Here is a 26,585-nt window from a genome sequence, read left to right on the forward strand (position 1 = left end):
TAGATGAAGTTTTCTCTTCTTTAGGGATTCCTTCCAGATCCTCTTATTGTGCCTGCCCCTTGCTGAGGAGAGTTGGCTCCTTCTTTCTTTGTCTTAGTACACTCTGGTTATTTTCTACATGGCTTCTTTATTATTTTATTTTACTTTTTTTTTTTTTTTGGTACCAGGAATTGGACTCAGGGGCACTTCATCACACTTAGCCACACCCCCAGCCTGTTATTATTTGTTTTGAAACAAGTTAACACTAAGTTGCTCAGGGACTTGCTAAGTTGCTGAAGCTGGCCTTGAACTCCTGCCTCAGCCTCCCAAGTTCCGGGGGGATCACCGGCATGTGACAACATGCTCAGCTGACTTGGTTTTTAAAGAGCAGTTTTAGGTTCACAGCAAAATTGAGAAGAAGGTACAGAGATTTCCCATACACTCTCTACCTCCACACATTCATAGCCTCCCCCATTATCAACTCCCCCACCAGCGTGGTATATGCATTACAACTGATGAACCTGCATTGACAGACATCTCCCCTGAAGTCAGTGGTTTACATTAGGATTCACTCTTAGTGTTGTTGTCTATCCTGTGTGTTTAGACAATTTATAATGATACGTATCCACTGTTGTAGTTTCACAGGAAGTGTTGCCCCTGCCCCCCCAAAATCCTCTATACTCTTTTTAGTATTATCCTCACGTCCCTTCAATCCCTGGCAAACACTGATTCTTTGTTTTGCCAATGTCCGAATGTCAATGAGTTGGATCATACAGTATGCAGCCATTTCAGATGTCCTCTTGCATTTCATGAGATGCACTTAAGCTTCCTCCATATCTAGATAGCTCCATGTCTTTTTAGCACAGAACAAAATTTCATTGCCTGAAAATGGCACAGTTTATTTATCCATTTACCTACTGAAGGACATCTTGGCTGCTTCCGGGTATTGGCAGGTATGAATAAAGCTGCTATTAAAAAAAAATCAATGTGCATGTTTTTGCAAGGATATAAGTTTTAAACTCCTTTGGGTAAACACCAAGGAGTGCCATCAATGGATCATATGATCAGAGTTTGTGTAGATTTGTAGGTAACTGCCGACTTGTCTTTCAAAAAGGTTCTATCGCTTCACATTTTCAATAACAAGGGGGAGGGTCTGCTCCATATCCTTGCCAGAATTTTGGTTGTTGGTATTCTGTATTTAGTCATTCTAAAGGCGTGTGCAGCTGGGAATGGTGGTAGACACTTTCTTGATCTTAATACACTCCATGACTATTTTCATCATGACTCTTTTATCATTTTATGTTACTTTTTTGTTGTTTGTTTCTTAAAAGACACTTTACTTTTTAAAGCTGAGTTTTAGGTTCACAGTGAAGTTGTTTTAATTTGTATTTCCATGATGACTTATAATGTAGAACATCTTTTCTTATGCTTATTTGCCATTTGTGTATCTCCTTTGGTGAGGCATCTGCTAAGATCTTTGAATCACTTTTTAATTGGGTCGTATTCTTCTTGTTGAATTTTTAAAAATCCTTTGTATATTTTGGATAACAGTCATTAATCTTTTGCACGTATTTTCTCCCAGGCTGTGGCTTATATTTTTATTCTCTTGACAATGTCTTTTGCAGAGTAGAAATTTTTAACTTTAATGAAGTCCAGCTTATCAATTCTTTCAAGGGTTTATTTTACATTTTGTGCATGCGACTCTTTCCCTCTTCTACCTTCTAAACTCCTTAAAAGCAGGGACAGCGTTCTCTTGACCATATAATCCAGGATATAGCACATGCCTGGCACTTAACTGGTACTGGCTGAATCCCCAACCTGTGAAGGAGCTGACAGTGTCCCAGTCAGTGGTGGATTGCAGATGAGAGCACACATTTTCGTACCTGCTGACCAGAGATCCTTCTATACTTTCTGCTTTTTTATCCTAATTTGAAATTCGCTTTCTAAATGAATCCTGAAGCCATATTTAAGAGGATATTTTCAGAAGCTATCAATAACAACAAATAAAGCTTAATTGGTACGACAGTATAAAATTCTTGCTCAGTGAATGAAGAGTGCAGAATATCATTTTTCAACGAGCCTCTACCATTTTTTTTTCTTCTAAACACTGAAAGTAGTCTCATCTAGACTTTCTTAATAATCTGACTAAGGATTTATATCCTTTGATCTAGAGTGACACTCAGAACCTGGATGTTTCTTATTGAAGTTGCTCAAGTGTAGAGAAAAGATAACCTAAATTTGCTTTTCATGTCAATCACTGGGAACAAAGCAAACCTTCCATGTGTGAGAAAAGATCCTGTTGGATTGTAATTGGAAGGCAAAGATTTTGCTCATTCTTGAATAATACCAATTCCTTATGTTACTGGTCTCTTACCGGCTTCAAAGAACTCACCAGATGTAGAAAATCCCTTAGTATATAGAAGGGTATAGAGTTATGAATCTGTCAAATGATATATACAGAACAATAGAAATTCAGCCTTCTTTCAGGGGATAATCACTTTCTAAAATTCATTGCACACCATATAATAAATCTAGGAATTGAAACACTCAGAGATATTTCTGATTTTGTAGTTAAGGAAACTAAAGTCCAAACAAGTAAAGCGATTTCTCAAAGAATTTTTCTGACTGACTTGGGACCAAAGGCAAGCTCCTCCTGGAGCTGAGTCGGATGCCCCACTGCTTTTCTCCTGAGCAGACAGTCATCCATGCCATTGCAAGTTCCTTCCTTGACATACACATGCTTTTAACTGACATCACAAATTTTCCTTTACTATATGATTTTAAATATTCTACTGTCATCTATATTCAACTTCCTTATTTTATAGATAAATTGTGACTTTAGGGGCATTAACCGACTTGCCAAAGGTTAGACAATCATTTTGTGACAGTGCTGGATACAGAAGTGGAGCTTCTGTTCTCCCAGTTCAGGGCTTATTGAGTGAATCTCCTCCTGAAACCCTGTGTGGCTCTCCATTGTAACCAATTAAGCACATGTAAACACATATCCACAAAATTGCAAGTCAAGTGTTTTTATAATTTCCAATAAGTTCATCTAAGCCTGATCTGGAAAAATTATTAAATTCATTGGTGTTTTTTTTCCCTCTCCTTTGAGAATCCTTGTAGTAAATCATTTATCTATTTATCACACCTAATGATTTTATGCATCTCAAAATGTGCCTCAAGCTGGGATTCAGAGATTAAAATTGTAGATTTGGGCCTTAAAAATTTCTAGGAAGAAACAAAGATATAAAATGTAAATATAGGGGTGTGTTACTGGTAGTTCAGTGATATAATGCTTATCTAACATGCTCAACTACTGGGTTTGATCTCCAGCATTGCAAAAAGAAAAAAAAATAAAGTACCTATAGAAAACTCTTACAGCTGTTACAGAATAGGTAAGAAAGTGTGTATCAGGGCAGGGAGTGGTTCAGTTCTACCTGAGGGCTTAATTAACGCCTTCATAGAGAGGGTGATATGATACTCTGAATCTTGAAAGTTGAGAGAGGAATTTTCTGGGCCTAAAAAGGAATCAAGGATTCAGGAAAGGAGAGAAGTGGTCTAAGATATAGAGATGAAGGTTTCCTATGCGTATGATTCTGAAAATAATTTTTGTGTGGCTTCAGTATAGACGGAAACAAGTGTTTGGGAAAGTGAGGCTGGAAAAGTCAGACCTGGGTTGACGGGAGGATACTTGTAGTATCCACAGAGTTAGAAATTATTCTATGGAAAATAAAAAAAAAAACTAAAAATGCTTCTATACCATGCATTTACTTTTAGAAGGATCTAACATGGTAAGGTTTGTGTGCATGCATGTGTGTAAGGAGACAAGCTAGCAAATAAGGAGTCCAGAAAGGTGACTTTTATGTTATGCAAGGAAAATATGCCTAAGGATGCACAGACTGGGTCAGGAGTGAGGTTGAAGAGGAGAGAGTGAAGGTAAGGATGTGTATATGTACAGGAGGCAATGTCAAAGGCATCTGGTGACCAAACAGATGTGGGCAGTAGGAAATGAAAGTGATATTGAACTAGAAATTAAGAGAGCCAAATTCTACTATATATCATTTACTCTCTAGCTTTGTGATTTGGAGATATATATATATATATATATATATATATATATATATATATCTGAGGCTTATAAAGATGAAATATATATATATACATATATATGTATATATATATATATAATTTTTGTAGTTGTTGATGAACCTTTATTTTTATTTATTTATATTCAGTGCTGAGAATCAAACCCAGTGCCTCATACATGCTAGGCAAGCACTCTACCACTGACCTGAGCCCCAGCCCCAGCCCCAAGGTTTATATCTTTTAATCAAAAATTTCTATTTTGTAAAATGCCAAGGTATTTTTTAAGTCTCTAAAAATCTATGCATCTCTCTTAGATATCTGAATTTTTAAAATACATTCATTTGGATCTTCTTATTTCATAATAATTATCACTAAGTTTTTATTAGGTCTATTATGAGTGTTGACTCAGTTAATCCTCATTTCAATCCTTGATGGTAAGTAATATAATAAATCCCATCTTATAGATGAGGATCTGAGGCTTATAAAGATGAAATAATTTTCTCAAATCACATCTGTTTCCTTTGTCATTTTCCTAAGAAGGACTTGGGTGAAGTCCTTCACCCAACTCCTTCCTAAGTCCATTAATAGGAATATTATTGGATTTTAGTTAAACTAAAGGTTGCTATTACAATGGATAAACCTCAAAATCATTAGCTTAGTGTAGCTTAGCTTAAGTCCTGCTCATGTGAAATCCAGTTGGTAGCAGGGTGTGGGCCATCATTTAAGGACGTATGCTGATATATCATCATTTAGGGATGTATGCTGATGGGTGGCTTTGCTATCTTCTCCACATGGTTTCCAAGGTTACCCTCAGCATTGATCTCTATCTGAATGGGAGATTTTACAGGCCTGGTCAAAAGTACAGCTCACTTCTGCACCCATTCCATATGTAACACCCATACCCCATTGCAGGGAGACCAGAAAGTGAACTCTGGTGTGTGAACCCAGGAGTTTCATACCTAAGAAGGCCATCTCTTTGAAAATTGGAACTTCCTTCAACCTAGACCATCTGACTTAAAAACATCAGGAAAACCACTGTGTTATATAACATTTTGAACTTAATCTTTACCTTGGAAATACATTAACTGAGCTGTTTTTTTACATAAGCAATGTGAGGATGCAGATTGACCTTATAGTAAACTTTATACCATGTAGTCAGGAAGACTTATACTGTTAAGAAATACATTCAAAATATAAATTTCAGAAACTCCTTTCTCAGTTTCTCATTAAATTCAATGACTTAATGAAATTAATTTGTGTTTGAAGATACTGAAAATATCTTTTATGCTTTGACTTTCATTTTCTGATAGGTCTAATAGATTCCTTCATTATAATGAAACTTTATCATTTCATAAACTTACAGAATTTTTGAATTGGAAGGAACCTTTAACACTAAATTACCTCTAAATATAGTCTGATTTCTTCATACTGCAGATAAGGAAAGAGACCTAGAGACCTAAATAACTTACCCGCAGTGCACTCTTCAGGGACAGAGAACTGCACACAGGAGTCTAGGTCCTCTGTTTTTCTTTCCACTGTTCTTTCTATTCATTGTGTCATTTCCCCAAGAAGCCTCAGGCTGCACTGTCCTCCTTCCTGGAAACAGCTATAGGGATGTTATTAATCATAAAGAACAATGTGATTCTTATAGTGCTTGGGAATTGGGGATGTTCTAAGTATTTATATTTTTTTTTGTAATTTAGGATTTAGTGGAGAATCTTTTTAACCCTTGTCATTACAAAAATAGTGTATATATATATATGTATATACATATATATATATATATAATATATGTGAACATACATATTAATGGACTGTTTTTCCTTGATTATAATTTTAAATGTCTTTGGGGTCATTATTTGAAATATCAGTTTTCACTATGAGTTTTCACTAGCAAATAGGACTATTGGATTTAGATTTTCCTGAATCCTCTTTTGAAGGCAGAGATTTCCTTCTTAAAAGAGGAGATGAAGAATACTTCTAGATCATGATTAGTTTTTGTTAATTATAATTTTTTTAAGAAAGAAATTTTTTAGACAGCACATTTTTGGGTCAAGAAAAAGAGATATCATATTACCTCAGGAAGAAAAGGAAATCATCAAAATGTATTCAATAAAATATTTAAAGGAACCCAGGAAAAACTTTCCAGAAGGGGCGACATCGAGGCATCTCATTGGCCTGCCTGCTGCCTTACCTCTGGTCTCTTCTCTTCCTGAGCTTGACCACTCCCTCTGAGACCCACCCCTCATCCTCCCAGGGAGCTCTCCCTGCCTCTCCTGACTCCTGATGCCTGATGACCTGACGACCTTCAGCTCACATGTCCATTTCCACATGACAGTTACGTAGTTTTCAGTTCCTATTTCCAGAGAAATGGATTTGATTGGTCTAATAGCTTTTTTTCGGGGGAGTCCTTACAGTTTAAGTTGACCAACAGTTTTTAAAAGGACCACTTTTCAGTTCACCTTTCTCAACATCAGTTTTTACTAAAAATGTGGATGTGGAAGATGTTTGAGATTGTGTCAAGGGGCAATAAATCTAAACATTCTCACAGGAGAGAATTTCCCTCTTTTCTTTGCCTTCCTCTTAAAAGTGACTAGGACCATTCTCTGTTTGAGAGTTTGCATTTGTTAATAGACCCCCACACTTTTAAAAGGAAAGTTTAGGTTATTCTTTAGTTACAATCTTTTTTCTCTCAATAATTGTATTTCATTTTATTCTGTATAAAAATAGTGGTACCGTTTTAGAAAGCAAGATGTGTAAAAATGTCATTGTCACTCTGCTCTGCTGTTTCCTCCCTGACCTGATCATCCTGACTTCCTACATTACGGGAACTTCTGAAATTTCATTCGGCTTATTTAAATGACCATTTCTTTTAATTAGATTGCTTCAGCATGAAAGTCTAAAAATATGCCCCACTTTCTCATCTAATGAATAAAAGTGAGAAATTAGCTGTCTCAAAAGTTTTTGTTTCAGCACATTTTTTTTTCCATTCAAAGTGATTTACAGCAACCCAAATTCACTAACTAGCTTGTATTTCAGATGCCTATTGGTGCATGTAGGTGATGCTTTATTTCTGCTTAGAAGGTGTAATACCGACTCTCCAGGGAGCTAGTCAAGCCGAATAAAACTATTAAATAGGAGTATATGAAGACAAACAAAATTTCAGAATCAATGAGACAAATCAGAACACAAATAAGAACTGAAATCTAATGGAGAGGAAATGGGTAGGAACAAATTCACAACTGGATACTAAATTTACTCTCTTCTGTAGCTCAAGTGTCAGATTGAATTTTTTTTTACATACATCTTACATAAACACAATTAAGTATATGTAGAGAGAGTTTTTGAAATATGAAATTAGAACTTCTGTAACAGTCCCTAACAGTCACATCTTTGTAGTTATATGGATGCTATGCCACTTTGACATGCATTATTTATGCTAATAGTAAAAGTAAAGATAATTAACATTTAAGTAATGCTTTATAATTTTAAAGCAGATTCACATTTGGTCTTCATGAGGACTCTATGGAATCATCTTGGAAATGAACAAATGAATTCTTTGAAAGTAAATTAATTCACCAGAAGGTTCACTCAAGTAGAACATAGGTCAAGTTAGGCTTGGACTCAGGTAGTTCCCGGACCTATGTCCATGTCTTCTTTAGTGGTTTTTGTGGTGATCAAGTGAAATAATGGCACATGATAAACATTTTAAAATATTAGCAATTACCATTATTCCATATTTTTTTCTATAGTATGTGAATTATTTTTTTATATAGAATGTGGTATCTCTTGTTGTTTGCTAATGACTATTAACATAAGACCAGAAACCACTACTCAAAGTCTGTGATTTGTATAAATGCTATTTTGCTAAAAAAACCATTTTTCATACCTATGCACCTATGGTTGTTTCATAGGCAATAAATCAAATGTGGCATACTATGTATATATTATTAACTGAATGTTACTTGTTATATATAATTTTTAAAAATATATTCATATATATAAACTAAATACCATTTAATTTGGTTTTCCTCTGGAAGTTGGAAACAAAAATTTTGGTAAAATGTCTTATGGGATTTCATGCCAGAATAGACCAGTCATAATAATTTTGCATAACAGTTGGGAATCTTAAGGTCTGATTCTAAGGTCGTGTTTTGGGAGCACTCTAGGGATAGCAGTCCCAAGGTTGAACTGAGATATAAGGGTCATCACCTTGAGAGGCAAGAGTTAGAGCTGGCTAAGACTGGCTGTCCCCGTTTCATGAGAATTTAATGAGACCTATATGTCTGTGTTGGCATTTTGCAAAAATGTAGAAGCAACACAATTGTGTTTCTGCATCACATCCAAGGAGGAAAAATATCAAAAAGTTTTTTTGTGTGTGTGGAGAGGGAGAGAGAGACAGACTTGGGAATTGTGACATGAAGAAAATGGGTTGTTTGTTCGTTTTCATTTAAATCTTCTCCAGGGGGTCTTGCATCATTTTAACATGATGCTAAATGATCTTCTGTGAAGCCCATTCGGTTAATGTGGAGAGCCCTAATATTTGATTAGATTAGTTTATCATGAGCTTTGCCTGAATCTATATAGAGAACTCTAGCTTGAATTTCCTACCATCTCATTAACCTTTTACAGGAAAACCACAGGAATTAGTTTTTACCTTCTTAAATTGCTTGTTTACCATTTATTAAACCCATACCACATACTGAGAAGTTTACATGAAAAATTAGTCTTTGTCTACAAGAATCTTGTTATCGTAATAGGAAATTAAAATACCCAGCAGACAGATAAGGAAACTACACATTTACATACATACATATTTATGCACTTATACCATGCTCAGGTGAACTAAATTCTGCTACGATTGTTTTCCTTGTTTGGGATCTCTCACTTCACGTGGCATATTCATAGACATATATGCAAATATTCAACAGTTAATGTTTTTGCTACCTATTTCTTCAAATTCTTTGAGCATAAGGGGTCTTCATCTATCTACCATCTGTGGAGATTTTTAAAATGTTAGTTCTCTCTCTCTTTCCCCCCCCCCACACACAAAGGTTTACACCTAAGTTTAATAAGAAGAACAAAGGGCAAGAGTAATTTTCAAAAAGTCTCATTTCTCTTCGGGAAACTCAGCCTGTGTTTCTGCACATTGTATTCATAAGCTGTGAGGAGAAAGGACAGGGCAGGAGAGTCCAGTATCTGTCAGACTCTGACTTGTTCTTCCTGGTTACCTCTACAGTTAATCTCATAACATTTAGTGTCATATTCTCTGAGGGGAGACATGTTTCTTCTTCCCAATGTCGCTACCATATTATATTCTACCACATTATCTTCTCATCATTGTACCACGCCACATTTCACGTCATTTATCTTCAAAGAAGAAAGAAGCCCACTCTTCTCCAGAGTTCTGACATATCAAACTGAGCCAATGTAATTACCACACTGTAGGATAATTCCTTACAACTCCTCAAATTATATTAATATCAAAGTATTTTAGCAATGTCTTTTTAGTCTTTATTCTTCATTGGGCTCAAATAAACTACAATGATCCAGATTTTGAAATAGTGGACTTCATTGACTTATTCTCCAGCTAACAAATACTTTTCCAAAAGTACACCCTACTACTTAACAATTGGGGACCTGGAGAGGGAACTATTGTATAGACAAGGTAGGCTAGATTTGTGGCAATAACAAACTCCAAATTTTAGAGGTGTATAACAGTATCAGTTTCTTTCTTATTTGATCATCATGGCGAGTCTTCATAGGGGAGACTATTCATGTCTTTAACTCTGGGGATTCAAGTTGCTGTACTCTCTACTTTCATGGACATCATTGGTCACTTTGGCTGGGGGAGAGAAACACATCAGTTCTTAAGTAAACTAGCTTTTTAAAAGCATACTACACAGAGAACTGATGACCTTTGCTTCCTCTCATGAATGCCTCATAGTCCTTTAACTTTCATTTCATTGGGACAAGTAAGTCACAACCCCACATCAATGGGATGGAGAAGTACAAAAGTACCCTTGCATCCAGAAGGGAGAGAAACAGAACTATGTGGCAAAAAGCACTTACCATAGATACTTTATCTTACTATTTTCCTTTTCAGACAAGGTAGACATGAATGTTGGTGATGGCATTAAGGAGAAACCAGATGCAAAGTTTTCGTTCCTTCCTTCCTTTTCTAATATATAAGAAAATCTCCCTTCAATGAAGATGGTAACATATCCTTGGTGCTGCAAAGATGCCTCTTTTCCCAGGGGAGAGATCAGAGGAGGCTTAGCATGTGCTCTCAATCATTGCACATTCAGCTACATTGGCTACCTTGTTGCCCTGGGAACATGCCACACTTTTTCCTATTTCAGGGTCTTGAGATTTTCTGCTCCTTCTGTTTGGAATGTTATTCCTGACTTAGATCTTCATAATGGATACTTCCTTCTCAAGAGTCAACTATCTCCTCAGAGAGATATTCCCTGAGACTATCTCCCCCCCCCCATATATATATGTACTCATACACTCCCTTTCTGTGTAATCACTCTCAAATATATTTTTAAAAAATCTTAAAAATCAAACATTAACTTACTTAATCACTAATTTATGTGGTTATACTTGTTTTCTTTCCTAGGAATAGAAGCTTTTCAAGGCCAGGGAGAGTCTATGTCTCTTTTATATCATTGCTGCATCTCCAGTACTCAGAACCATGCCTACTTCGTGGTATTCACTCCTTTACAATGTGACTGAGTGCAGTGTAGAGGCACTATAACTTGTATGATGTAAAGTACTCAGGAAATTGAAATGAACTGACTTATCGTTAACTAAAACATATTTTCTAGAGCACATTTGATAAGAATAGAAGTCTAGCTCTTAACTTTTTAGCTTTCATAGTCATAGATTTGTGTTTGAATCAAATATAGAGAACATCCTCGTAAGATCAGTGGCAGAAAAATATTTGTAACTTTGAAAATAGTATCTACCTCTTAAATGCACTCTTGAGTGTTATGTGTGGTTTTAGTCACATTTTTCACTACTGTGACTAAAAGATATGAACAGAACAATTTTAAAGAAGAAAATGTTTATTTGAAGCTTCACAGTTTCAGAGGTCTTAGTCCATAGAAGGCCAGCTCCATTCCTCAGGGGTCCAGGTGAGGCAGCACATCATGGTGAAAATGTGTGGCAGAGGGAAGCAGCTCACATGATGATCAGAAAGCAGAGAGAGACTCCACTTGCCAGATACAGATACATACCCCAAAACCATGCCCCAATTCCCATTTCCTACATCCACACCTTACCACTTCAATGACCTCTCATTAATTCCTATCATGGGATCAATTCACTGATTGACTTAAGATTTTTACAACCCAGTCATTTCTCCTCTGAACTTTCTTGCATTGTCTTACAAGTGAGATTTTGGGAGACACCACATCTAAACCATAACGTGTCAAAGCTGTGTGTACACCTGAGTTTTTTTTTTTATCTCAGATGGAAGAATGAGAGATAACTGATATGTGTGTGATTTGCCCTCTCTCAGTAAAATATAAGCTCTCTAACCTGAGCTACTATACATTGGTTCCTCTCATCTTCAAGAGCAAAGTTAATATAATGCATGCTGTGCTGATCTCATTTATAATGGGTTTCAATATTTTTATAACTTTAAACAACTTCAGATTTCCTTCTTTTCTATTTAAATTTCTGTTTTTATGTCAATCACAGTTTTAAAATTTTTGAAACCATAATCTTCCAATGAATATTTGATTTTAAGCTTTTACATTTGTTAAGTGTTACTTTTAGCCAAAGAAATTTATGCTTTATCATTTCCCAGAAGGATTAATACTTTGAAGAAGAAATGTGGGGAAAATAATAATGATGAAGACAAACAAAACCCTGTCAGAATGTGACAAGTGAGGTCCTAAAAATTCAGTCACCCCAAAAGTTCAGTAGCCTCACTTGGAGGTTAACAAAATAGATATAGGATGCTGACAGCTTAGGGGACCGGGTTCTAGGTGGCTGGCTGATAGATGTCATCCATCCAATTTCTGGCTACAGTTGGTGCCATTTGGTGGTAGTTGTCACTCAAGCAAAATAATAAGGAATAATAAGTGTCTAGGTCCCGAGACTGGATGGGCTTCTAGGAAAATGGTGGTAATTTCAAGAATCACCCTCTTAGTTCATTTCCAGGGAAACTGTGCAGAAGAATGCTAAGGATATGGTATTCACACTCTGCCTCCTGTTTCCTGAGAATATTCTTTGCCTGGCTTCACACTCTACCTCTGAAGAAGAGAATAACTATTATCGGCACTCGACTGTTTTGAGAAGGGGGCTGACCTCAGCTCCACTGCAGGGTACCTTGTACAGGCTTTACTTTAACTTGATTAATATGTTGAACAAAAATGTGTGAAAAAAAGTCATCTGCAAATTAATATATTTTTGATAGTTCCATATATTGCTTCTATATTTCAGACTGTTTTAACAGCTCATTCTAATTTGGTCACTAATTGTTCCTGCTTCACGAGCATTTACTGACAGAAGTGGTCTCACCACATTTAGAAAAGAAATCAAATCTGCGTTATGGAGTTAGCATCATTGTTTTTCTAGTTTCATGCATGGTGGATCCCTTATAGAGCTATATTTAATGTACTTCTAATTAAAAAAGAGGGAGAGAAGTGTCCATAGCTTCCTCAACGTTGTTTTATCTTTTGTTTTTGTTTGCACAGCTCACCATGTTAAAACGGGAACTTGCGAGGTGGTGGCACTCCACAGATGCTGTAATAAGAACAAGATAGAAGAACGATCACAGACAGTCAAGTGCTCCTGCTTCCCCGGGCAGGTGGCAGGCACCACACGAGCGGCTCCGTCTTGTGTGGATGGTGCGACTTCTTCCGTTGCTCATTGTGGGAGTGTAGTGGGGACTGCTTGGTATTGGAACCAACTATCATGTTGTCACCTGGAGTCAATCCTGGGGGACCACACTATGAATCACATGGCTGAAGTGAAGTTATTTAGGAGACATTTTGGAATCTAAAATCCTTTAGCTGGAGATATAAGATCTTATGCAGTTCTGCTATGGAAGGATTATAATGAAGTTCTGTTAAGTCAACATATTTCTTATTTTGATATCATGAAATATTGATTTTCTGGTGGATGATAAAGGGAGGGATGTGTAAAAATTAATTGTGAAAGGCAAGATGAAAATAGATTATTTAACACCATAGATTCCTAAATCTATAATAAATTGTTCTTAGGAATGGAAAAAGTTAACACCATATACATGAGTGAATGTTTGGTTGTAGATAGAATTCACAAAAATATTGATTTTGTGAAGATGCATGAAAATATTAGCTCTTTTAGGATTTGCCTAATTATAGCATAATATAAATCTATGGGTCCATTTAATCAATGTTACCATAAACAGTAATTTGTTAGGTGATGTATTTATTGTGATGAGATTGGTGCTCATGATAAAAATAAGAAAAATGTGTTTAACTCCATTTAACAACCTCCAGATTTTCATCCTATTGATAGGAAATATCACATTGATTTTAAACTGGTCATGTGTTAATTTTCTCCTGTTTGTATAAATCAGTGCATGGACATATCCCCACATAGTTTTATTATCAAAATATTTGTTTTCATAAAGCCTTTATTTTCACATGAAATATCTCTAACATTGTGATTATAGTTAACACCATTGTATTTTTCACTTAGAAATATGTTAAAACTGTAAATGTCAGTTCAATATGCTTATCACAATAAAAAAAATTTTAAAGGAAAATTCTTTATAAATTTTTGCTAAATATTTTTTTAGTTAGATCAGTGACTTTTGTTTCTATTTAAGTGTGCACCCAAACTATTCTAACAGTCCTTAATAGAAAACATGGAGTCAATTTTTCTCTCTGTTGTAGCATCTATAGTGGAACAGAAATGGTGGTGTCATATGCAGCCATGTTTGGAGGGAGAGGAGTGTAAAGTTCTTCCAGATCGGAAAGGATGGAGCTGTTCTTCTGGGAATAAAGTGAAAACAACAAGGGTAAGTGGAAATCCAGCATGGCAAAAGTGAAATATCTCTGAATCAATAGAGAATGGGGCATATGCAGTAGCATCTGCAAGTGGTGGTTATAGAATGAGAAAGTGTGGTTTTGCATAGTGTGTTTCCATTTTTTCCTTAATTCATTTTTTCATAGTACATTTTTATTTCTGAATGACATCTTCTATATATTACCATCAACTCTCATGCCATCAGATAAATAAATACTGTTTTCAGATAAATAAACACTGTTTCCTCATGAGATACTGCCAGGAATGTGGTCCCCTTGAGGATGCATGTTAAATGTTGGAAAGGTGACCCCAATTCTAATTCTTCTGATGTATAAGAAGAATCATTGCAATCATTGTACTGGTTACTGTGGAAAGTTTCACAATCAGGGCCAAAGTACAAAGAATATTCCTAAGACAGGGATGCATTTCAGCTTTGCAATGACTGATGTTGGGGAATAGGAAAGGAGTGAACAATCACTTTATTCTTTGATTTGTTAATGAGCCACATGGTTATTCTGGACCAGCAGAATATGAATTTGAATTTTTTTTGTAGAGTAAATAAAGTTTTGTTATACTGGAAAAATAAGGAGTAGCATAAATCTAAAGATTGGTTTATTTGTGATATTGTTTGACATGTCAGTTTTTTAAACCTTGTCTGGACATATTAAAGAGATTATTTTATAATCTCATTCAGATATATTTTAGTCAGTCAAGTAGTGTTTTCAATGCATGATGATCAGATATACAAAAAAGAGATCAAGTTTCAAGTAGCACAAAAAGTAAGCATACTGTGTCAAGTTATTTTTGACTTTAATTTGTTAAATGTTGCCACATTTTTCCAAAATTCACTAAGTGCATGATCAGTAAGTTAGAATAATTTTTATTCAGTGAGTTAGCTAAAGATATAATTAAAACTAATTAATTAAAAACATCTTGGAAATAAATTTCCTTGTAAGGTGTTTACACTATGAAATTATTTTCTTTTCCCTTAACATTGTTAGGTCTGAGTCTAAAATAAAGGTCATTGAAATTCACTGAAGATTTGAGATTCTGCAACAAAAATGAAAAAAATGGCAAGATCTCTTGAACCAAATTCTATGTTTTTATTACTTCAGTGAACAAGGGGAAGCTAACATTTATTGGATACTTAAAACATATGCTATGTACTGAACAAAGTGCTTTAAATGAATTTGTTCATTTACTCCTCTTAATGGCCCAGTGAAGGAGATAATATTTTTATCTACTTTATACAGATGAGTAAACCAAAACTTTAAAAAGTTAAGTGACTTCTCAAGATCATAAAGCTAATTATTGGGACATCAGAGTTTAAACCATACAACCACATTCCAAAACCTATTTGCTTAACCTGTATTTTGTACTTATGATTTAACTTATTCTTAAGTAATAGCAATAAAAATCTCCTTCATATTAGGTAGACCTTTAAAAATATCTTTAACTTTCTGGATCATTGAAACAAAAAGGTCAAGACCATGTGATCCAAAATCTCATAGAGAAGATTTTTACAAGAGCTGTTTCACTCCCTGTTGGCTATATTCTCAATGATCCAAAATTACAATGGAGTCTTCGCTTCACAAAGTTCTTTCCAATGAAATGAAACTATATGGATAGGAGACTGAGGACAATGAATAGGGAAATGTGGAGCCACATCTGGACCCTGTTTTGCTTATATATTGTCCTGGGCATACTGTATGACACTTCCTATCTTTCTTTCATCTCTTTTGCCCCCCAAAACAGCAAATAATGGAGGACTTCACTTAAGATATTACAGAGAGTATTCATGCAACAGTAGATGTTTGGATTAAATTACCTTCAATATAGCTAATGATTCTAAGACTCTGTGATTCCCATTTTAAAAAAGAGATACCATAATTTATAATAGAAGATAAGGAGACTTGAAAGAAGGATCTTCTTGAGTAAAATCAAAGTTAATTATGATTATCCTTTCTTCCCCTTCATTAGAAAAAATATTGCTGGGAAAAAAATGGAGATGCATAAACAACTCCAATTAAAGAAACATCATAGCCTTCCAAATGGCTAGGCAAAGATGTGTAATTACAAGGGTTAGTTTGGATCACAAAAAACAGTTTGAGCAAATTTTCCTGATGCTACAAAGAAAAGCAGAGTTTCTAAGGTAATAAGGTCATTACTGCTGTGCCATCCCCACTGAAATGGTACAAAAAGTATAGGGGATAAGAAGTATTCTTGAAATAGCCTTTGACACAATAGTATCTTGCCTGTAGGGAGCGAGGTAGAGGTAATTTCCTCTGTGCTTACACAGAAATGATATTATTGAAAATAACTTGATTCAATATTTTAATCATTGGTATTATTATCTACTTGCCAGTGTTGAATATGGTAGCTGTGGCTTCCTTGTGTCTAGAAATAGTTAGAACCCTAATTTGGAAAGGTCCTACCCACTAAATGCCAAGTCCAGAAGTTAAGCAGCAATAGATTACAAAGTAACTCAAGAGCTGCTCTCAGCCAAAAAACTATTTGTGTTTCTTATGTAAGATATGTTGGTCATAGGGGATCATTGCTGCAAGCAAAATGGCTTGAAAAATGATTAAAATTTGCAATAATGCACACCCTCCCTTATAATTGCCCATATCCAATCTGGAGTGCTCCAGTAAGCCTAATGTTAGAAAAAAAAGCAGTCAGCCAAAACAGCAGTGAGGCTTGTGTGGCCTCCGCAGGGATGTGAGGTACCTTCCAGAACTGACTACAAATCTGGGGCTGAGTGAGCTCATCTAAGAGTGATTTGGAACCTACATCATACTTACTACAAATGTGAATTATATCCTCCTTCTGTCTTTGAACTAAATTTAGGAAGCTTTTTCGTTCTGACCCATTTTCTGTGCTAAAAAGGGGGAAAGGCAAGGAATAGACAGCCCTTTTTGTAACGTCAATATTTTGTTCTTCAAACCCCCAAATATTTAATGGAAGAGAATAAGAAGATGCAACATTTGTTTCCTGTTCTCATTGTTAAGGTGGAAAATTTAGGACTATCTCTGACATTCATAAAGATCTGAAATACTTTTTTAAGATTTCCTAAGTTAAAAAGAAAGAAAGGGAAAGTCATTTATGCCTTTTATTTTAAACTCACTTTCAAAGATAAATAATGAAGACTTTCTTCAAGTCATTAATAAAAGAGTAGGCTTTCCAGTGTGAAAGAGCACATAATTATATGCTAATTATACAATAGAAAAGTAGCAGGGGGGAAAGGTGCCATAGAGCTTGTAAGATATGAGAAAAAAAATCTTTAACATTGTCAGAATCACCAGAAAAAAAAATACACTGTGGTTCATTTCTTTTCATGTTTCAATGTTTGTTCAATTCTTTGTCTGTGGAAGATGCAAGGCGGTTGCATTCTGCTTTTAGGATTTATAGCCCTTGCCAATTGGTATGGACACCAAGCTCCAAACTTTAGTCGTTGCCATGGCTCTTGTGTCTGATTCTTACCCAGGGAAAAAATGCACTTCACTTTATAAAAGACTTTATACTGTCATTAGAAAGATTATCTTTGTGAATCATGAATCCCTGGTCTACTGACTTTTCATATGATTAAGAAAGTATTTTCTGGATATTTTTCGCTGATTGGAATTATTATGTCTTCATTCATTTACTTTAAATGCCTTAAGTAGATAAGAACTCTCTGATTTTTTAATGTCCCTTCAAATAAAAAGAATTTAAGTGTATAAAATATGATTCTGGTTTTATTTTTTTGTATAGTGCAGAGACGATCAATAGTAGGAAGAATTTCTTATGTATGGCATTCAATGATTATAGTACTCATAACCAAAACAACAAAAACAAATACAAAAGTACTTCTCTCTTACCGTGTGTAGCTCACTCTGCTAAGAGCATTGCAGATATTAGCTTATTTAGTTTTCCTGACCACAGTAGACACTAAGGAAAATACAGAGATGAATGGCATAAACCTTGCCCACGAGGAGTATGCACTTGAGGAGGAAAATGAATAGTGTATGTTGTATTATTCTTCTCTTTTATCCATCTGCAGCCCACTGACATTAAACCTTGCAATCAATGGTAAATAAAAGTCAAGAGTAATGTTAAAATAATGAAATAGCATAAGACCATAGTTTAGCTTCCTCTTCTGCAAAAAGTTAAAAAAAATAAAATTAAGTATATACATGCATAAATAAATAAAGGAAGGAAGATGTTGAACTAGGTTCAATTTCAGGTTCTTCCAACCAGCATTTATTCTTTGGTTCTGAGTGCCAAGGACATTTCTAACTTCCTCTCCAGCTAAATTTATATGGCACTAATACCTGGCTAATCGCAGAAGACAGATGAGTATTAGGTTTTTAATTCTTTTCCTGTAAGGTGGAAAAGAAACAGCACGTTGTGATGCTTTGCTGATTAAAGCCTCCAGTCCTCCCTTACATATGCTACTGGCTTTTACACCAAGGCGCAGGGGGCTGTGCTCTATTTATCTGCTTCTGGACAGTGTCCACTGGTGTTCTTTGAGACCCAGGGCAAAGGAAAAACTCCTAGGAGGAAAAGATTTCATTTCTTTTTCTGAAGGTTTGTATAATTTGCTTGAATTCTTCAATTCTAATGTTCAGTTTTGCCTCGAAAATGTAAGTACAGTTTCATAACAGTGCAGTTCTTTCTTGTTCAGCCCTTTCTTAGCAGGCACATCCCCATTCATTTATCTTCATCTCACTTCCAGTCAGGCCCTAAATTGCACTGTGGTCCACAGCACAGAGTGTAATGACCTTTAGGGCCCTTGCTTTCAAATTACTTTTATGGTAGCCACAGTAAGAATGCATCTTACCTTCTGATCTAGCACACATGTAACACACATGCTTGCACATGCCACACTAGAATTAAAGTTCTGCTCTGACATTTGGGTTTTATTTCCTTCTTCCTTCTCTCTCCCCTTCTCTCTTTCTCTTCCTTCTGCCCTTCCTTCCTACCTTCCAACATCAACCCCATAAATTGATTTTATCATTGCTATTATGTTTCGACCTTCAGGTTGAGAGATAGTACTTTAGGAAATGTTATTTGATTGTTTTCCTGTGTCTGCTCCATGGAACTAAGAGCCACTGCTGACTCATAGACATATGAATTATAGAATAATCAGTTTTTGGATCTGTTCACCTATCACATCTTAATGTTAAATATGTTTTTAATGTTTGGGGTAAAAATTTCATGATTATGAAAAATATAGGTTTTATGGGAAAGAGTATATATACATTGAGTATCTTAATTCATCCAAAAAGTCTTTATTGTCTACTATTTTCAGGTGTTGTTTTAAGTTTTAGACATAGGCACTAAAACAATAACAAAAAAAATTAAACAAAAGTCAGTAGACCGGGATTCATTAAAATTAAACAAAATTAATGAGAATCCCTGCCCTCATGGCCTATATTCTACTGGAGTTTGTTAGTTGTGTATTTCTACCATAGCAAATTACCATAGATTTAATGGCTTACTACAATATCAACTAATTATCTGTAGGTCAGATGTCAGGGAACAGGGTGGCACAGCAGGATCTCTGCTCTGGGTTCCACAAGGTCAAATCAAGGGGGAGTGTTTCGCTTTTTCACAACAGGGCTGTTTGTTTCTGCAAGCTCTTCAGAGAATGTACTCTCAAGCTTATTCAAGATCTTGTCAGAATTTGGTTCTTGTAGATGCAGGACTGGCATGTCTGTCTTGGGAAACCTCTCACTTCCTCCAGGGTGCCTGACTTTCTGGTGGCATTTCCTACCTCACCTCAAAGCAACAATGGCATATGAAGTCCTTCTTAGACTTTGAACCTGACTGATCTTTCTCTTGCCTTCTCTCTCCCCTGTCTTCTTCTGCTATATCACTGACCAGTTCTTTGGACCTTCTCTTCTGTTTTAAAGGGCTCAGATAATTTTACTGGGTTCACCTAGGTAATCCAGACTAATCTCCCTCTTTGAAGGTCAGCTGATTAGAAGCCTTAATTATATCTATAAAGTTCTTTCATATTAGTATTTAGATTAGTGCTTGTATGAGTAACCAAAGAATGTTAATCTTAGGGGTACATCTTTGGAATTTTTCGTACCATATGAGAAAAAAAAATCTATCTATCTATGTATTAATCTATCTATCTATCTATTTCTATGTATCTATCTAGATAGATAGATACATAGAAATAGATAGATAGATAGAGATAGATAGATATTGATATGTATAGTAATCTAACATACATGTAATACACATGCTTGTATATTCCACACTAAAAACTTCTGCTCTGACATTTGGGTTTTATTTCCTTCTTCCTTCTCTTTCCCCTTTCCTCTTTCTCTTCCTTCTGTCCTTCCTTCCTATCTTCCAATATCAACCCCATAAATTGGTTTCATCATTGCTAATATGTTTTGACCTTCAGTTTGAAAGATACTACTTTAGGAAATGGTATTTGATTGTTTTCCTGTGTCTGTTCCATGGAACTAACAGCCACTGCCAACTCATAGAATTGGCACATGAATTATAGAACAATCAGTTTTCGAATCTGTTCGCCTTTCACATCTTAATGTTAAATATGTTTTAAATGTTTTGGGGGTAAAATTTCATAAAACTATGAAAAATATAGATATTATATATATACATACAAATATATATAAATACATGCATACTATATATAAATACACATGGTATATGTATTTTATTATATGTATAATATATATATGAAAATATATATATATATATGTGTATGTTGTGTGTGAGATGGTGATATGTCTCAGAAAAAAAAATCAGGGATGGGAAATGAAGCAGGTCTGCTTCACTTTGGAGTCTTGCAGTAGGTGAGGGGTGAGCCACGTGTCTGTTTGGAGGACAGGTCTTCCTTGTAGAGGAAAGGGCAAAGTATCTGAGAAGAGTGTTATTCTAAGAAAATCATATTCAAGATATAGTGTTGTAGGGACAGATGAGGGAAGACACCAAAGATAGCAGGAAACAGTTTTATTTGGCTGCAGCCAGGTTCAGAGGGCATAGCTTTTGCTGTAATCAATCAATCCCCTGAACCCCGAGTTCAGATAGTTACAGAGTTTTATACCCAGTGTATAAGGGGAGGGTCTCAGAATTTCAAAGTCTGAAGAAGTTCACATAAAAGCAGCTTTTTTTCTTTCACTGTTCTGGGCAAGTTACCCCTTCAAGGACAACACCTGAGAAGGGGAGAGCTTCTTCTTCCCTTTCTTTCCTCCCCCTGCCAGCTGTTACCATGGAGCCCAGTTGGTAACTTACCTTAAAAATGTAGACATCTCTGTGAAGCCCAGCTCAAGGCCAGAGGTCTTCTTTGCACATATCTACAAACTATTATACTGGATATGTTTGTGAAAATCTAGTAAGGGGGTGTCCAGCCCCTGGAGTGCTGATTTCTTCCTGGCCACTAGGCAAGTAAAACAGGGGGACATGAAAATAGGAAGTGTACATTGAACTCTTTTGCTGACAGTCCTAAAATCAGCCATGGTGAAAATTTCTGGAGAATCCCAGTTAAGACTTTTCAGTGGAGAAAAATGATGCCACTTAAATAGCAATGGTCCTCGAGGCTGGATGAAGTGAACAAGGCAAGAGTTAGAATTTAGGGTTAAAAAATCAGTAAGGGACATTTCACAATTGATTTCAGTTTTGATCCTCAAGACAGAATGAGGGAGTTGCCATTAGATGAGATGAAGATAACTGTGGGATTAATATCCACTAATTCAAGGCCATTTAACTTAATGGAGAATTAAGTACAGTATGACACCTTGAATATGATATTTCTTAAAAGTACTTGAAATCTTTTTTTGCTATAGTAATGAGAAATGCAGACACGGAATGAGTGAAATTCATATTTCATAATATTGAAAACTACAAAAGAAATGGAGATTGGAAACAAACATTTTAGGAACTATGTAATCACTAGAGCAAAATTAAGATTTTACTAAAGAGATTTGAACAGAAATGGATTAACATATTAAAGATTTTTTTCCCCTCAATTAGACATTGAGTCAAAGGTAGATAGGACACCAGGTAGGTATCCAGGAAGCATTAGTACAAGGTAACATTTTAAATGTGGTGTTTTAAACTTAAGAGCCTCTTACTTAATTAACAATAATTTAATAGGGCCAGAGTGTCAGCCTTTAGTATTTAGAGAATTATTGGAAATTAATGCAAAGACTTTAGAAAACATATCAATAGGGCTATATTTCTAAAACTTGGCTTCCATTTTCATAATTAAAATGAGAAATAGGCAACATACCTGTGCTCTGAAATTCCTGTGATATTTAGATGCTTCTATAGTATTTGAGCATTGTTTGTTTATTTGTAGGGTATTTATTTGTAGACGTCACTCAAAATAATGTGTTTGTAATTTTATAGTTAATTGTAAGAGAATCTAGTTGGGGAACCATAGAATTTTGTTAGCAATTGTGAATATAGCTTGAGGCCAGTGCTATGTCTTGTGCATTAAATGAAGTGAGCAGTATCTCTGTCTCTTACCAGAGGAAAGGCAACAGTTTCAACTGTTTTTGGTTATCTAAGAGTTCCTTTATAAAATAATAGCACCCGTAGGACTTATAGAATAGGGGAGGATGTTTAACAAATCATATTTAGTGGGATTTCTAGGCTTTCCCCCCTTATGTGGATTAATAACTCTCCTATTTAAAAATATATGTTTGTTTGGTCAAAATGGCATACTAGAGAAGGTCACTTTCCTGGTCACTCTGTGGCGTGAAACTAAGATATCAGACACATAGCTTCTCAACAAGGTGAGAGAAGGATCTTTTCTGGGAAATAACTCTGGGCATTCAAGACAGATAGGGGAATCAGATGGTTGGATAGAACAAAATAAAAGAGATCCCCAGGGCTGCTGCTGGCAGCAGCACCCGCAGATGAGATCTCTCCTACTCTAAAATTGTGGAATGATATTTCAATTAAAGGAATCCCCAATCTGGGGAGGTCTGAGATATGTATAGATTAGGAAATATCAGGGTTCAAAATCAATGCAGGACTAACCTGAAGGGTGTCTTGCAACAATACTGTGAGGTGGGGAAAGGGAGCAAAACACGTCTCTCCTCTTCTCCTGGCTACCAGCACAAAGTAATGGCAGCTGGGAAATCAATGGCTGTCCCTGGGCCGAAGAACAGGGTTGACAAACCTACAGCACATGGCACAGTGTGTGTCTAAGAGACCAGAAGAAAATCAAAAGTGGAGCAGCGTTTTTATAGGGAAATCTTAGTTGGGAAAACACACCCAGCTTCCCCTCTCCCCTCCATAAGAGCCACTTGTAAGATGGGCTCCTTGAAAGAACTGCTGGAAAGACCTTCCAGGCTGAGAATTCAGAAGGGCAGGGAGGAATTCGTAGGGTTTGGAGGCTGAACCCTAGAGTCCTGAAAAGGCAGTTCACATGGGTCAGAGGGGACCAAGAATTGACCCCTCCACTGCATGAGTGAAACCCAGGGTTTTTCCAGGGGGACAGTCTTCCAGCGTGGCCCAGCATATGCTCGGCCAGAGGGGTGCACTAATTTAAAATATTCAGACCAATCCAAGGAAGAGAGTGGAAGATAACAAAGCCTAAACGCAAGGGTCCTGCCTGTGGCATCTCCCATCACTCCAGCAAACCCAACTATCACACTTGAGAAGAATATTTCTCATTCCAGCAGAAACAATTCTTTAATTTTTCAGTAAGATTGTGTTCTTTATTTTATTTATATTATTTTTAAAAATTTTTACTTTTTAATTTTTGTCTATTCCCTGCTTAATTGTGATTTGAATGGATTATACATTGAATGGATTATATATGATCATGGATTGTACATTTTCAGACCTGTCTTTAGTTTTTACTTCTTATTTTTTGTTTGCTTTTTTGAAGTTTTATTTGTTTTGTTTCTCATTCCTAACATTTTTCTAAAGCAGTTATTTCTTGTAGATCAATAATTTGAGGACTAAGATATTTAATTAGAATATAAAAGTTTTGTTCATGCACTCTTTTACTTTAATTTTAATAATAATTTAAAACTTTTATTCTATATACTTTTTTCTCTCACTTATCTGTTTCCCTTGATTCTCTTTTTCTCTGCTAACAAGCAATTTTACTGATCTAACACTCACAAAAAATCTTTTATTTTCTACTTTTGTTATTATCCCTCTTCTGCTCTCAAAAACATTACATCCTACACTACTTTATTTCTATCCCTGGTCACAACTTAAAATTGTAAATTCATACATAAACTGGTTATATTGACTGTGGGAAATAACTGGACATATTATCTCTGTTTATTATGACAATTAACATAGTAGATACAAAAGCAAGAACCATTTGGGTTGTTGCTGTAATTGTTTGCATTGGTGGTGGTTATAATCTGTCTCCCCTTTAAGGTACTGGAAACCTTCAAAGTCCCTATAAGTCCACAGGGCAGAGATTCTACTGCCTCAAAACAATACTGTCAAATAGGTAGATATACAAACAATGTGAAAAAGCAAGGGAACAAATCACCTCAAATAAACCAATATAAGTCAATAACAGATTTCATCTAGACCACAGTGGAAGAAATGACAGAGAAAGAGTTTAGAATGTTCATAGTTAAATGGATCTGTTTGGTGAAAGATGATTAAGAAAATATAGGAAGCAAAAGATCACTACAATTAAAAGATAGAGATTCTGAAAAGAAGAAGAAGGAAGGAGGAGGAGGAGGAGGAGGAGGAGGAAGAGGAAGAGGAAGAAGAGGAAGAACCACCAAGCAGAAATTCTTGAAATAAAGTAATCAATAAACCAAATTAAAAATTCATTGGAAGGTGTTACCAGAAAACTATACCAATTGTAAGACAGAATTTCAGTCAATGAAGACAAAATATATAACATAGAAAATAAAGCTGACCATGGAGAAAAGATGTTAAGAAAACATGAACAAAACTTCTAGGAAATATGGGATACCATGAAAAGACCAAACTTAAGATTTATCAGGATAGATGAAGGCTTGAAGATATAAACCAAAGGAATATACAAACTTTTCAATGAAGTAATATCAGAAAATTTCCCAAACCTTAAGAATGAAGTGGAAAACAGAATACAGGAAGCTTACAGGACCCCAAATATGCAAAATTTCAACAGACCCACACCAAGTCACATATCATGAAAATGCCCCCCACACAGAATAAGGATAGAATTTTAAAGGATTCCAGAGACAAAGGAGATTACTTTTAGAAGGAAAGCAATACAGATCTCAGCTGATTTCTCAACCCAGAGCCTTCAAACTAAGAGGTCACGGAATAACATATTCCAAGCTCTGCAAAAAAATGAATGCCAAACAAGAATACTATACCCTACAAAATTAAACTCCAGATTGAAGATGAAATAAGAACCTTCCATGATAAACAAAAGTTAAAAGGTTCACAACTAGAAAGCCTGCACTACAGGACATTCTCAGCAAAATAATTCATGAAGAATAAATAAAAGATAAAAGTGAAAACCAGCAAAGGGAGGACCTATATTAAAGGAAAAGTCAATTAAATGAGAAACTAATTCAAATTAAAAACCAAAAATAAATCAAAATGACAGGGAATAAAAATCATTTCCCAATATAACATTGAATGTAAATGTCTTAAACGCATCAATCAAAATACACATACTGGCAGATTGGATTAAAAACCAAGACCCAACAATATGCTGTCTTCAAGAGACTCACCTCATAGGCAAAGACATCCATAGACGGAAGGTAAAAAGATGGGGAAAAAACTTATCATTCACTTGGATCTTGTAAACAAGCAGGGTCTCTATCCTCATATCAGATAAAGTGAACTTCAAGCCAAAGTTAATCAGAAGGGACAAAGAAGAACATTCCATAATGTTGAAGGAAGTTATACATCAATAAGACATAATAATCATAAATATTTATGCTGCAAATACACATAGAACACCTATATATGTCAAACAAGCCCTTCACAATTTCAAGAATCAAATAGACCAAAACACAATAATACTGGGTGACTTTAACATGTCTCTCTCATCACTTGATAGATCTTCAAAAAACTAAATAAGGAAGGTACAGAACTAACAAATACAATTAATAATTTAGACTTAACAAACATATATAGAATATTTTATCCATTAATAACTGAATACACTTTCTTCTCAGTGGCACATGGATCCTTTTCTAAAATAGACCATAGTCTAGGCCACAAAGTAACTCTTAGCAAACACAATAAAATGGAGGTTATACCTTGCATTTCATCAGATCATGATGGAATCAAATTATAAATCAATGATAAAATAAAAAATAGAAGCTACTCTAACACTTGGAGACTAAATAATATGGAAATAAATAAATGTAATCCATCATATCAATAGACTTAAGGACAGGAACCACATGATTATCTCAATGGATGCAGGAAAAGCATTTGACAAAATTCAACATCCAAATTGAGCATCTACTTCTTAAAATGCTAGAAAAACAAGGAATAGTAGGAACATACCTGAACATTGTAAAATTTATATATGCTAA

The 26,585-nt window shown here is 35.4% G+C and overlaps 1 protein-coding gene across 3 annotated transcripts in view; it reads left to right on the forward strand.

Moving 5' to 3' along the window:
- Nucleotides 1-26,585, forward strand: part of Tafa2 (TAFA chemokine like family member 2) — a 415,273-nt gene that overhangs the window by 358,921 nt on the left and 29,767 nt on the right. For all 3 annotated transcript variants that reach the window (XR_013440543.1, XM_040280395.2, XM_005328681.4), the window contains 2 exons: nt 12,774-12,926; nt 13,962-14,086. Coding sequence is in view for 2 of the 3 variants with exons in the window: in XM_040280395.2 (XP_040136329.1) it covers nt 12,774-12,926; nt 13,962-14,086 (278 nt within the window). In the remaining variant the exon portion in view is untranslated. The remainder of the gene's footprint in view (nt 1-12,773; nt 12,927-13,961; nt 14,087-26,585) is intronic.

The sequence above is a fragment of the Ictidomys tridecemlineatus genome, chromosome 6 (genome assembly GCF_052094955.1).
Source record: "Ictidomys tridecemlineatus isolate mIctTri1 chromosome 6, mIctTri1.hap1, whole genome shotgun sequence".
NCBI lineage: Eukaryota > Metazoa > Chordata > Mammalia > Rodentia > Sciuridae > Ictidomys > Ictidomys tridecemlineatus.